This window comes from Ailuropoda melanoleuca, chromosome 14 (genome assembly GCF_002007445.2).
Source record: "Ailuropoda melanoleuca isolate Jingjing chromosome 14, ASM200744v2, whole genome shotgun sequence".
Taxonomy (NCBI): Eukaryota; Metazoa; Chordata; class Mammalia; order Carnivora; family Ursidae; genus Ailuropoda; species Ailuropoda melanoleuca.
In genome coordinates this window covers 49850781-49865792 of record NC_048231.1, presented here as the reverse complement: position 1 = coordinate 49865792, position 15012 = coordinate 49850781, and the positions used below count along the sequence as shown (strand labels likewise).

Below are 15012 nucleotides of genomic sequence, written 5' to 3'. Positions count from 1 at the left end.
CAGGTAGTTTCCATATATTAATTTATTTAGTCCTTAAAACAAACCTAAGGAGTATGAGGGTGTTATTATCCCTCATCTGTTTTATAGATGAAGGAACAGACCAAAGAGTTTAAATGACCTCCCTAAGGTCAGACAGCTAGTCTGGAAGAAAGCCGGGACTCAAGCCAGGTTAGTCTGGCTTTCAAGTCCATGCTCTGTGACCTATTACATTATATGGCTTCTTGTATGCTACACGTTATATATTACTCAGCTTCTTGTGAAGATGAAGGCAAAGATGGTGTCATTCTAAAATCGTATAACATAGTAGCTTTCATTTGTAGCCATTATAATGATCACTCTTAAGCTAGTAAACGATGTTGGATTTAATAAATAGTTATTTAGAACTACTAATTTTTTATGATCTCTATAAAGATAATTAGGTTTGGGCACAAAGCTGTATTCTGTGAACTCTGAGTTTTCTCTTGGATTTAGCCAGACCATCCATCTGAGAACTGCAAAGTTAGACTCCATTGTTAAAGCCCTTCCTAAAGCTGCTTCTGCCCTACTGTACTTGGTATTATGCATTGAGTCTGCCTTTTGAGAGGCATTGTATTGCTGTGACAACTCATGAGAGGACAGATGGTGGTGGGATTTTTATGTTTATGAAAACAGGGTGTGGGTTTTAAAAGATTAAGGAAAGCTGCTCTAGACAATGGCATGTTCCCGTGTCTCAGTTTCAGTCATTATTTGTCTCACCAGTGACCTTTTTTACATCACTGTGTCTTCTCCATATCATCAGACAAATTGTTTCCTTTTTTGTTTTAATCTGTAGTTTGAAAACAATACGAGTTTGTTTTCAGGAAAAGATAATAATCGTATTAACTGACTAAGTATTGATTCTTTTTAAAAATATACATACCCACAGGGGATTCTGATTTACTCCCTATATTCATGCTGAGTAAACTAAGAGATGAAAACTTCCATCCATTCTCATATTCCTCTCAAAATGAGGTCTATTTGATCACATGCTCTGAATCCCATTGCCCTTTCTAGATAACTGTAGGGCACAGTCTGCCTTACAGATCTAGCTACAATGGCCACAGTCTCTTTCCATCTGTTCTTCTAATGCAGCTGTTCCCAAACTTTTTTTTTTTTTTAAATCTCAGCACCCCTTTATACTCTGAAAAATTCAATCTTTAGTGATCTCTTGCTCTGGTTGAAATATATAAAGAAAATCCAACCTCACACAACTACGTAATTGGAAAAGAGAACAGTCTTTTAATAGCTTTTACAGATAATTGTGTATATTCTTCTTTGATTCTACACCAAAACTGGACAAGTGGTAATTTCTTAAAGGTTAATTACAAGGTAGAATCTACAACCAGATCCTAAAATTCTTCATACTCTGTTACGTCAAAATCCATTGGTCTGTCTTGAAACTTTGAATACTTTTTACCCATGTATAATTTTGTAACATTATGTATCAGTCACTTGGAAATTATGAGTTCACTTAGTTATATAGATTTTCCAAATATTGACACATTCATTATATATATGTAATAATTATAATTACATAATTATATATATATATAGATATATAAAACCCACATTAGTTAATTTTACCACCAATCTCATTAGAAAAGTATGTAAGTTTTGTGAAACAATTGAGTCATGGTAAAAGACGGAAGTTCTCTAAAATTCTAATTTTTGCTTGAAAACTTGTGTTTTATTATCAACAACAAATACTGTGAGTTACATCCTTGAAGCAGCATGTTCACTTCATGCATTTTCAATGAAATATCTGCTAGATACATAATTCTTCATAATCATAGTTTGTCTGGTAGTCATTTTTTTCTTAAGTAAGAAGAGTATTCTAAGGAAAAAGTGGATAGTTCAGCTTGCAACTCAATAAGCAATTTCCTTGACACAGGCATTATACCTAAGTATGCAGCAAGTATTTCTGCGTATTTCCCAGTTCGCCACACAGAATATTAAAAATCTCCTATACAATGAATGAAATTTAATGAAATTAATAATTGTTATTGTTTTGTTAAGCATTGCCTTAAGTGAAGCTGGCCTTTAAAAAAACAACAACTGTATTTGGTGGTGAAGAATACAGTGACTACTAGTAACAGTTTGGTACCGCTGCCTTGATTCAAGCTAAGGTGCCAGATGTTCTACCCATCACTGCTTTTGCACAATCAGTGTGGATGTCAGACCTGTAAAACTAACAAAGTCTTAGGAAAATTATTTTGACTCTACAAATCAAAGACTCCACAAAGTCCTTAGACTATACTTTGGGAACTGCTATTCAAATGTATCCTTTTAAAAATACCTGGAGTATTATATTTATATATTCAGTATTTTAAAGAAAACTCCTAATGAAATAATAATTTTGCACATCTAAGTAGGTTATTTAAGGTGAAAGTATTGTGTTGAATTTTAGGAAAATATAGAAAAGAAGGACCTTCAATATCTGCTACTATTAACATGTATGTATTTTCCTTTAAAATATAATTTAAAAACTAAAATTACAATTATTATTTTAAATTATATAGTAAATTCAAACAGTAATAGAAGGTATATATATGAAACATCTCCCTTCCTTATACCCCCATAACTCTCCTTAAAGTTAAATATTTCTCATACATACTTATAGTAAACACATATATATTTTTCACACTTTTTCTTTTATAAAAATATAATGAACAGAATCCAAGATACCAGGATGCCTGGGTAGCTCAGTCAGTTAAGTGTCTGCCTTCAGCTCAGGTCATGATCCCAGGGTCCTGGGATCAAGTCCCACTTTGGGCTCTTTGCTCATCAGGGAGCCTGCTTCTCCCTCTGTGTCTCTCTCCCCCTGCTTGTGCCCTCTCTCTCTCTCTTTCTGACAAATAAATAAATAAAATATTTTTTAAAAAAAGAATCCAAGATACCTTTAGAATAATTTTATTTTTACTTAGAGCAGAAAGCGTCTTTATTTTTAATTTAAATTCAATTTAGTTAATATATAGTATATTATTAGTTTCAGGGAGAAAGCACCTTTTAGTAATATTTTTGGTCATTTTTTTCATATAGGGAAAACATTTAAGTGAATGATAAGTCTCAAAGAGCTTTTATTTTTTCCTTTTGTCATTACTGGAAAGTTCTAATTTTTCAAAGAGTTAACAAGAATCAATCTCCAATAAACTTTAGAAATCAGTAACTTTAGTTAACCACCACCAACAAAAGATTGATGTGAACCACTTAATATATCAAAATATAAGTGTTTTAAGTGTGATGGCTAAAGATCCAAATTTGAAAATAGAAAAGTCCGTGTGGTTCATTGTTAGTGATCAAGAGGAAGGGTAGAAGGAAAAGAATGAGAGATGTGGGTAAGGGATAGGTCTTGAAGGACATGGAAAGGAGTTTGGATTGCACCCTAAGTGTAATGGAAACTGGAGAATGTGCAGTGGTCATATCTGAATTACATTTTTAAATGATTATTCTGGCTAATGTGTGGAATATGGACTTTAATATATGAAGAGAACAGATAGGATGGGGGGTCAATGAGGAGGCAGTTGCAGTAGTTAAAGTAACAGATGATAGTAGAGTAGACTAGGATTATTGATATTAGTGGAAATGGTGCAGCTCAGATTCGGGAGATATTTTGGAGGTAAGCTGTCAGAATTTTATTTGAAGTGGATATGGATATGAGGAAAGAGGAGAATCAATGCTAGACCCATGAGTTGAGTGACTGAGGTGGGGTGGATTTACAAGTCATATCACTAATGGGGTCTAGCAGCAAAAGACCAGGGTATTAGGTGGATCTTCAGTGTGAATATTGAAATTGTCAAGAGTGACAATGGGTCTAGGGGTGGAAATGAGGTATAGTGTTCCAGGTATTGAAGTTTTTGGTTAATGAGGAAGAAGTATGCCAGAGTGTACAGAAGATAATAGCCAAAAGGAGGGATAACAGAGGGTAAAATTCAGTAACATGCTTTTTTTTTTTTTTTAAAGATTGTATTTATTTTTTTGACAGAGAGACAGCCAATGAGAGAGGGAACACAAAGCAGGGGGAGTGGGAGAGGAAGAAGCAGGCTCCCAGTGAGGGAGCCTGATGCGGGGCTTGATCCCAGAACGCTGCCGGGATCACGCCCTGAGCCGAAGGCAGACGCTTAACGACTGCACTACCCAGGCGCCCCTCAGTAACATGCATTTTCTGAAGGAGTTCCTGAGGGAGAATGGAAGATAGAGTTCAAAATCTATCAAAATACAGTGTTTGCGGGTCTAGTCAAAATCCGATGGGGACTTGGTCTGGAGTGATAGCAGAGATGAACAGATGTGGTGGCCTTAATGGAAAAATCGTTAGGTTAACTTGACCACACTTGGTGACACTTTGGGAGTAGGAATTGAGGGGAAATGGGAACTGAAATAGCCTCTGGGTTTCTGGCTTGCGTGACTGGATAAATTGTGACAGGAGCTGAGATAGGCATGCCTATATAATGTCCAGGTATGTTGGGGAAGATGACTGGGACAGTTGATTTTGAGGGGCCTGTAAGGTTTTCAAGTGGAGATGCCCTGTAGGAAGTTGGATACAGGAGTTTCTGGGGGGGGGAAAAGATGAGGGAGGAAGTGGGGGAGAGGGCAAGAGTCAGAACACAAGCGAGAGTGAAAGAGAATATGATTCATCACATTTTCAAACACTTAAAGTAAATGTGACTTCTGGTTTCACACAGTGGTCTGTTCACACATGTTCTCCCTTGTACATATTAAACTCCATTGAAAATGAAATAAAGGGGGGGCGCCTGGGTAGCACAGTCGTTGGGTGTCTGCCTTCGGCTCAGGGCGTGATCCCGGCGTTCCGGGATCGAGTCCCACATCGGGCTCCTCCGCTGGGAGTGCTTCTTCCTCTCCCACTCCCCTGCTGTGTTCCCTCTCTCGCTGGCTGTCTCTCTGTCACATAAATAAATAAAATCTTTAAAAAAAAAAAAAAGAAAATGAAATAAAGGAATACAACTAGAGGTAAACTTTAACAACACAGAGAAAGGAAGAAATTATAATTGGAGAAATATCCAAAAGGAAGGATGGAGAATCATGCTGTTTAGTAAACAGATTGGGAGAAACACCAAAATAATTTGCAAAAAAAGAGGTTATGGTAGGATTAGGAGTGACCTTCCCAACTAAACCCCCAAAGAATCTTCAGGCTCAGCTTTGGATTTTGTGGCATGTAGGAATGAGAAATGGATCTGAAAATAGCAAGATTATTGAAGACCTGCCTAAAAAACAGCTGTATGATTTGATACCCTACCCTCTCTCTCATTCTGAAGTTCCAAACAACCTAGGTTTAAAAAAAAAAAAATTGGAGATTCTCTCTAGAGAAATTGAAGGAATTAAGTGGAAAGGACTAGAAGCACTGGTGTGTTGTTGGCACTCCAGAGTCAACAGCTCCTCCAGAAGAGAGAGAGAGAGGGAGAGAGAGTGCTCCTCATTTAGGCATTCCAGGAGAGGTAGATATCTCCAGCCTAATACCAGACATGCGAGCAATGTAGAACAAGTACCTTGAAGGAAAGAACAAGGTAAAACAGGAGACCAACTGACCATGGAGGAAATCTTTAGGCAATTTTAAGAAAAGTAATGGCTATATTTTAGAGGAATTTGAGCAAATATATCTGTATTATCCAAAACAACAAGAAAGCCTTTGCAAATTTAAAATTTGATTAGAAAAGTTATAAGTTAAGAGAAGTTGAAAATAATATTGGAATGTAATGGAAATATAGGACAAACAGACAGATGGAAAATGACAGGAGGGGCTCCAGGGTGGCTCAGCCAGTTAAGCACCTGCCTTCGGCTCTGGTTTTGATCCCAGGGTCCTGGGATTGAACTCCACATCAGGCTCCCTGCTCAGTGGGAAGCCTGCTTCCCTCTGTCTCTGCTGCTCCCCCTGCTTGTGTTCTCTCTCACATTCACTCTCTCTCTCAAATAAATAAATAAAATCTTTTTTTTAAAAGGAAAATATGACAGGAAAACATAAATACTCCAGGAAAGAATAAAAAATAGGAGGGAAGAACTTCTCAAAGAAATAATAGAAGAAAACTTTCCAAAGCTGAGAAAAAACCATGCATCCTTAGACTGGAAGAATCTACAGCATGCTAAGCAAGATTAATGAGAAAAGACCTTCTAGACACAGCTTCATACAGTCTTACTGTTGGCAAGTCAAATAATATTCTGAAAGATCTCAGAAATAACAATAGAGTTTATGTACAAGGAATAAGAATCACACTGTCAGGGCGCCTGGCTGGCTCAGTTGGTAGAGCATGTGACTCTTGATCTCAGGGTCATAAGTTCAAGCCCCATGTTGGGTGTGGAGCCTACTTAAAAAAATAAAAATAAAATAAATCATGAATAAAAAACCTGAGTGAAAGAAAAAGAAGAATCACACTGCCATCAGAATTCTCATCACTCTCACTGGACCAAAGCCTCAAGTGCACGGTTGAAAAATTACTTTGAATTGACAGATTATTGATCAAGAATGTGAATGTAAAATTAAAACATTTTTAGACAGCAAGAACTTAAAGTTACTTCTTGCATGCCAGATTTGATATGATATCAAACAAAATAAGGCAGAAGACCAAGAAAGAGAAGAATATGGGTTGAATGAAATAGCTTTAACCAGGAGTTGATTTAAGGACAGTTATAACATGATAACTACATTGAAGGTTGCTCTGTGGTCAGTCAGGTTTGGCCTCAGAGGAGGCACAGGAAGGCTCAAGGAACAAAGTTCATTATAAATCACAGATCTCAGAGAGGGGGTCACTGCATGCCATGCAGGATCACAGAAGAAGCACCAGGTTTTGGTCAAGTGGCAAAAAGATAGGAACAAGAAGAAAATCTGGGCCAGAATCTTCAGTGGGGTTTCCACAGGAAAGTCCAGGCGGGACAGAGCAAGCAGTTGTGGTCTGGCTAGTTTGAATCATTCCCAGGGGCTCTAGGCTCTGCAGGTGGTCTCTAGTTGCTTAGTACTAGGCCTGGCTTGGTTAAGCACAGGCCTCCTGGGTTGCTTGGGTTGGTGGAGGAGGTGTGGCTCAGGACTGGTCAGTTTGCATATCCAAGGCCTGCTCCTGGCTGAGTGCTTTGCGGGCTCCTAGAATTGATTAGCCCAGGAAGCAGTCTCTCCCCAGTCAGAAAGCTTTTTCTAGGATGTTGAAACATCATGAAATACAGAAAATTAAAAACATAAATAATACAGAGGCTTAAGAGACAACTAGCCTGCCTGAAGCAATAAGTGAGGGCCCTGAGAAGTATCTCTCTGAGAAGAAAATGAGTTCCACAGGGTATCTAGCATACAATTGAGAAGCAGAATAATTTTTCAAGATTTGTTATCAGCTTGTTATTTGTGGTACACACACATTCCAAGTCGAGAAATAGCAAGAAAATACAAAAGTTCAACAAGAAAATATTAGTCCTGCAAATTAAATATGGCAGTTGGTTTGCTATTTTGAAAGTGTTCACATATACAGAGAAGCAGAGAGAATAGCATGGTGAATTCTTATATACCCATCACTGGATTTAACGGTTATAAAAAATATGCACATTTGTTTCATCTGTTTTTCCCCCATTTTTTTCTGACCTGGCATTGAAATATTTAAAAGCAAATTATAGACAGTGAATAACATTTATCTCTGCATCCTTCAGTTTCAGTCTCTAAAGGAAAATAAAGACATTTACTTTTTTAATAATAATGCCATTAGGAAACCTACAAAATTAACAATAATTTCTTGGTATAATCTAACATTCCAGTTCATAATCAAGTTTCTCCATTTGTCTCAAAAATGTATTTGTATAGTTGATATGTTCAAATTGATCCAAACAAGATTCTTGCATGGTGTCTGGTTATGTATATTTTTTTCGTGCCATTTGTCATATTGAAGAAACAGTTTGCCTGTAGAATATCCCACACTCAGGATTTGACTGTTTACTTCCTGAGGTTGTCCTTTAACTTATTCCTCTGTCTTTCTGTATTTCCAGTAATTTGAAGCTAGTTGTTAAAGTTTGATTGGATTCAGGTTTTATATTTTTGGGCAAAAAGACCTAATAGGTAATTCTATGTGAAATAGCTGATTTTCAGTATTTTATGGGGTTCATGGAAAAGTTCATTTTATCTTAAAATTGGAAATATTTTCCTCTGCTAATATGGCATTGGTCAAGGAAATCCTATCATACTTTTCTGTTTTTCAGTGACCAGTATTCATGGGGTCATGTTAAGGTAAACTGCTGTTTGCTGGTTTTCAACTTGTAGAATCAGCGTATAGTAAGACAAGACGTTTTCATTGTATTTGGGCAACAGAACATAGTTATTAAGTTTGTCAACATAAGTTAGGAGAAGTTGAGTGGGGAAAGTGGGAAAGGCACCTGCATCCTTTTCGGCAAATGAGGGAATTAAGATATGTGGAAAAAAATCAGAAGTTTAAGTATATTTAAGATTGCAAAGGAAACAAATTATGGTATTAGAATAATACAGTTATTAGAAATATGGGAGAAAGGGTTAGTACAAATGAACTTTAATCTTCATCTCTCATATGAGAGGATTAATAGATAAGATCTAAAGATGTTTTTACTGCTTTTGGTAAATTAGTCATTTTTATTTAAATTGTCATAGAGGTAACCACCAGAGAAACTTAAGAACAGACTTTTAAAGTGGTTGTGTCTGGGAAGTGGAGTTGGGGGGTGGAAGGAGCAGAAAGGAATTTTTCTTTTTATTGTACATTTTTCTGGACTCTTTGTTGTTGCTGTTTAACCATGCACATTCATTAAAGAAAGTAATACCTTTGTTCCCCTTAGTCTTAATTTTTACCCTAAAATGTGGTTTCATCAAGTAAAGTCTACTTTAATGTAACCTTAGTTATCAAATATATGATGTAACCTTAGTTATCAAATGTATGATGAAAGAAGGCACATCAGAAAAGAAAAGTTCTATGCACTTAAAGGATTTGAAATGCTTGCCTTTTCAGTAATTGCCATTGGTTTCCTGATTTGGGGCCTCTCTGTCATGTGCGGAGCCAGTGTCCTTAAAATTTTAGTATAATTAGTTTTTAAATTTCAGTGTAATGACAACATGCTACAAAGTAACAAACTGCTTCAAGAAAATGATCCTGGAAAGAAATGAGAGAATGTCACCTCTGTAGTCAACAAAAGAAAAGCTAACGACAATAAACTTCAGGAGGATGGTAGATGCTTCTCAGAGAAGTTTTACTAATTGTTTTAAACTATGAGTGGTTAGTAACTCTCTACCCAGAAACTGATCCACTGTACATAATGAATATAGACAACTGAAGAATTTCCAGAAATTTCAGAAGGTTGCTTTTTCTGAGCAGGAGAAATCCCACATATCATTGGAAAATCAGATTTCATAACCCACCATACTTGAAGGAATGCAGAATTTGAAGAGTGCGTCAGGCAAGAGATAAAGGGTCAAAATCCACGTTGCCTAAGAAGAGTCTCTAGTGATGATCTGTCTGGATATAATCCAAGTTGAAAAGAGAAAGATACATGAAAGCTTTATAACAATGCCATGAAAACGTTCTTACCTAGCAAGCATTTACTTCATGCTTACTGATTTTAATGCAATGTATTCAGATTTAAATTTCCAATGTCTTTGGCCTAAGTTTGTTAAATGCACAAAACACCCCCCTCAAAACTTTTCTAAATGTAATTTAATCTCTAGTAATGAGCCCTAAAGTTTCTTTAAAGTCTCAGTAGTTGTTGAGTTAGCTCTTCTGTTGAACTCCATTGTTTGCTTTTTGGTCTCAGATTACTAATTTTCATTCATTATAAAGTCTGGCAGAAGAATATATAATGTATATTTGTATAATTCATGTATTCTAAGTATAATTCACTTTTTGATGCCACTTAATGATTATTTATAGAATGTGGTTATTGAAATGAGCAGCAGATATGAAATCAGACTGAATCATAAGCTTGGCTCTAATCCTAGATTATGTAACAGTGGACAAATCATTTAATTTGTCTGGGCCTGTTTCCTCTTTTATGAATAAAGGAGTCAGATTTGACCCTTTAATCCATGATTCTGTTTCACAGTCAAAATTGTTAAAGTTCATATGTAATGAAAAATTTTATGAAGAGTGTGCACAATCTTATCCTCAGCTCTTGCTGTGATCCTTAAACTCATAAAGCGTTGAGTGGAAGACATGATATGATTTTTCCTTCTGCCTAAATTTATAAAATGTCAGAATTTATAAATTTGGCTTAACTTTTCAAAATTTTAGTCTGAGGAAAAAGAAAAACTCCATATTAGGCCTAGTGAATACTAAACCAAGATGAAGTATAATTTTTTAAAGTATCGTATTCACAAAAGGAAATCCCGAGGTCTCTTTTCCAGTTATTATTGCAACTAAACAATGTACGCCAAAACATAGTGGCTTAAAACAGTAATAATCATTTAATTAGTTCATGAACCTGTGTTCTGGGTAGCTCCCTTCTGCTCCACACAACATCAGCTGGAATAGCCCAAAAATTGGGGCCAATTAAGCATTTTCTCAGCTTTCCCCTTTATAGCAAAACACCCGGAAAGAGTTTTGTATTGTCAGTATCTCTAATTCTCTTCTGCCATTTTCCCTTTCTAAGATTATTTTTTAAAATAATTCATTTTGAAATAATTTTGAAATGTAGAGAAAATCTGCCAGAAGGGGGAAGACTCCTGTATCCCCTTCACCCAGATTCCTGAGTTACTAACATTTTATCGAATTTGTTCCAGTGTTCTTTACTCCTTCCTCTCCCTCCACACACACATTGCCCCCAAACATGCATGATCATTCATCCTTTTTTGAACCTTTAGAAATCAAGCTTTATACATGATAACCCCTCACTCCTAAATGTTCCAGTCTGTATTTTCCAACGAGAACATTCTCCTACATAACTGCCATACACCCTCCAAATAAGGAAGCCAACATTGTTACAATGCTGCCACCCAGTCCACAAGCCTCATTCATATTTCGCCAGCTGTCTCAGCAGTACCTCTTGTGATATCGTTTCTGAGCCAGGCTCCTGTCCAGAATATGTGATGCATTTAGTTGTCGTGTCTGTTGACACTCATTCCATTTGAAACAGTACTGTGGTCTTTCCCTTGACAGTTTTATTGAGTACAGACTTTATGTTATGTAGGATGACCCTAAACCTTGATCCACCTGATGTGGACTGACACCCATACTTAAGTCAGACATTCTTGGCAACAACAGCCCTGAAAGGAAGTTACATCTCACATGAAGTGATACACAGCATCAGCCTGTTTTATCACTGGTCATGTTGACCTTGATTTCCTGACCACATTGGCATCTGCCAGATTTTCCACATCAAAGTCACCATTAACCCTTTTGTAATTGGTTAGTATATTGTAGAGAGTTTTGCAAGAGTACTTTAATATGTTCCTCCTCTAACCTTCACCCACCAGCTTTGGCATCCATTGACAACTCCCTCTGAGTCAGACACCTCTATGATAGTTGCTGGGTGGTGATTTTCTATTACCTTCGTTCCTTCTACATTTATCAGTTGGACACTCTACTAAAAGGAGGAGCTTTTTCTTTATTTCTTTATTCATTTATTGATAACATAAGGACTCATTAATTCCTATTTTATTTATAGGGGTAATCCATTATTATCATTAATTATTTTGACATTAAAATTGTCGTTTGGCCAGTGGGAGCCCCTTCCGGTTGCTTCCTGTGTTTTTTGGATACATTCCATCATTCGCTGAGCATTTCCTTACTTTTAGGCATAGACAGTATCCCAGGGTCATTTTGTACTTCTCTGGCCCAGCCCTGGAATCAGTCTTTTCTCCAGATAGCTCTGGTTCCTCTTAGCAGAGGATAAGTATTTAGAAAACAACCTCTGGGCACTTGATGTGCTCAATACTACAGGAGTGTTGTCACTTCTAGGACCCCTCAGCCAAAAAAAGTTAGGAAAATATCTACATACAATGTTAGAAGGAAGTTAATTTTAATATGTTGGAGCTTTGATTGCAAGGCATTCACTAACAATATTGCATGATATTCCAATCAGTGAGAAAAACTAACTTTTATTTTCTTTATTCTTCCTCCTCTAGGTATGTGTAATCCTCGAAACTATAGTGACACACCTCCGACCTCAAAGAGCACCGTGGAAGAGCTTCATGAGCCAATCCCCTCTCTCTTCCGGGCACTCACAGAAGGAGACACTCAGTTGAACTGGAACATTGTTTCCTTCCCTGTTGCCGAAGAACTCTCACATCATGAAAATCTGGTTTCATTTTTAGAAACTGTGAACCAGCCGCACCATCAAAATGTGTCTGTTCCTAGCAATAATGTTCATGCACCTTATTCCAGTGACAAAGGTAACTATCCACAGTTGACTTTCTATCTTGCCCCCTCACTTTCTGTGTGGTCTGTGAAACCTATATTACCTTTTAGAGCAGTTTTTGGCTTTGAGTTTGTCTAGTCTTAAGGAAATGATGGACTTTAATAACCCCAGTCCTTAAGGAGATAAGGAGGCATGTCAGGCATATTGTCACCACTCCTTCATAGTCTCAGTGATAGAAATTGTGTTGGAAGATAGATAACCTGGTTCTAATTTTGGTGTTTATTTGTGTTAGGCTTTAACTGTTCTTTCCATAAGAGAGCAACAGTGCTGCTTAATATAGTATTGCTCACTGTCTGATAACATTCAAAGTGTCCCAAGAAGTCACATTTTTGTAATAGCATTTGTACTACAAATGATGCCAAGGTCATCAGCTAAATTTCTTTATGGGACATGTTGGTATTACAGACATCTAATTTCCCGGTATAAACTAACTCCAGTACTCTTGGTCAGAAGAGGAACTAAATGGAAGAATGGCTTATATAACTTTGAGAAGCATATTAAAGAACGCTTATTAGTGAGGATAAGTCATTCCTTAATTTTGGAATGTACAGGACATGTAACTTATAAAGTCTTTGCTATTTTCAAATAAAAGGCTCTGCATAATTTTACTGTGGAAAAATAAGGCAATTATGAAAATTGCGGTTATTTCTTAAAATATGAGATGAGATACATAAATGGTATAAGTTGTACTCTTTTTTTTAAAAAAAAGATTTTATTTATTTGAGAGAGAGCGAGTGAGAGAGAGAACATGAGCACGGGGCAGAGAGAGAGAGAGAGAAAAGCAGACTCCCCACTGAGCAGGGAGCCCGACGTGAGGCTTGATCCCAGGACACTGGGATCATGACCTGAGCCAAAGGCAGACTCTTAACTGACTGAGCCACCCAGGCGCTCCTGTACTTTTTTTATTTGGCTTTTTGTTGTGCCCTCTATTACAATCCTGCCTATGTGAAATAGTATGAACTTTGGGCATCAGTAATAAAAGCAAAACAGCATTTGTTAATGATATTCAGATTAAGAATTTTTATTATTTTTTGGTTAAACTACCTTAAAAGACAAATTCTAGATTTTGGAAAATATCAGAAATGTATGGAGTGTGCCTTATCCAGATATTTTGCTACTATTTTCCCCATTAAAATGCAGTCTACATAATAGATATTAAATAATTCATAAATTTTGATCAAATATTATTTCATTTAATGAAATAATTACCAGGTAGTCAAGTTTCCTGGAAATACCAATTATCTTTCAAGACAGAGTTAAAATTTTTCCTCTTTGACACCTTCTCTAGGTTATCCCTTGCTCCCAGGTGGAGTAAACTACCTCCTATTCCTATAACTACCTTCTCCCCATATTTGTTTTTCAATTTGTTGTCTGTTTTTAACTTCTAGGTCTACCATTTTCTACTTAGTTCCGTGGATTCTCTGATTACTCTTTGAGTCCTAATGGCTATTATTCCATAGTACGTGTTAAGTAAATACTTGTTGAATAAATAAATGAAAGAAAGTTGGTAAATACTAATCAGCTGAGATTCAAAGCTCCCCTGTCCTGCTCACTGCCAGTCCTTAGTGTGTCTGGTCTTGTGCTATACTGGCCTCCCTGTTTTCCATTTTGACCTGATACTCAGTAGTGTTTCTGCAGTCTCCTGATGCTAACCGTTCACTGCAGTGGACTTGCCTCCACACCATTCCCCATGCACACTACACTGGTGTCCTTGTGACTTTCCTTATTTTGTTAACCTGGTAACTTTGCTTTTAATTCTTCTTCCTAATACAAGTCCAGTTTTTTCCACTAAGCCTTTCCTTACTGTTCAGCCCCCTGTGATTTATCAGTTCTGTAAATGGCTCTGTAAAATAACAAACTTTAATTATATACTCTCTATTAATGGTTTTTATTGTTTTTATTTATTTCATGTACCTTATCCTCCTAGCAAGGTCATCTTATGGCATTAACTACCAGGAGAATTAAAAATTGAAACAATCAAAAATAGTTGTGCTGGAAAGCAAGACTAGAAATTGCTACTGATAATAAGAGTATTTTTTAATAGCTAATGCTGAATCATGCCAAGCGTTGCTAACAACTTTGCATCATTTGAATTAAGTTTGCTTTATTTTATTGTAAATTCTCAGTATAACTTTAGAACAGTATTTTTTTTTTAGAGAAGGGTGGGAGGCAGAGGAAGGAGAGAGAGAATCTTTGTTTTGTTTTGTTTTGAGAGAGAGAGAGAGAGAGGACAGAGAGAGAGAATCTTAAGCAGGCCCCACGTCCAGTGCAGAGCCAGACTGTGGAGCTTGATCTTATGATCTGAAGTCAAGAGTTGGATGCTCAACCAACTGAGCCACCTAGGTGCCCTTAAAACAGTATTTTTCAAACTTCTTTTAGCTGGAGAATCCTCTCCTCTAAGGAAATCTTATCAAAAATCACCAATTTGGGGGCGCCTGGGTGGTTCAGTCGTTAACCGTCTGCCTTCTGCTCCAGTCATGATCCCAGGGTCCTGGGATCAAGCCCTGCATCGGGCTCCCTGCTCAGCAGGAAGCCCGCTTCTCCCTCTCCCACTCCCCCTGCTTGTGTTCCCTCTCTTGCTGTGTCTCTCTCTATCAAGGAAATAAAATCTTTTAAAAAAAATGACCAATTTAAAAATCATAG

At 36.9% G+C, this 15012-nt stretch overlaps 1 protein-coding gene across 3 annotated transcripts in view; it reads left to right on the top strand.

Annotated features, from left to right (window-relative positions):
- The window catches only part of TWSG1 (twisted gastrulation BMP signaling modulator 1), a 68822-nt gene that overhangs the window by 49977 nt on the left and 3833 nt on the right, over positions 1–15012 (top strand). For all 3 annotated transcript variants that reach the window (XM_002917590.4, XM_034642696.1, XM_034642695.1), the window contains exon 4: positions 12077–12343. In XM_002917590.4, coding sequence (XP_002917636.1) covers positions 12077–12343 — 267 coding nt within the window. The remainder of the gene's footprint in view (positions 1–12076; positions 12344–15012) is intronic.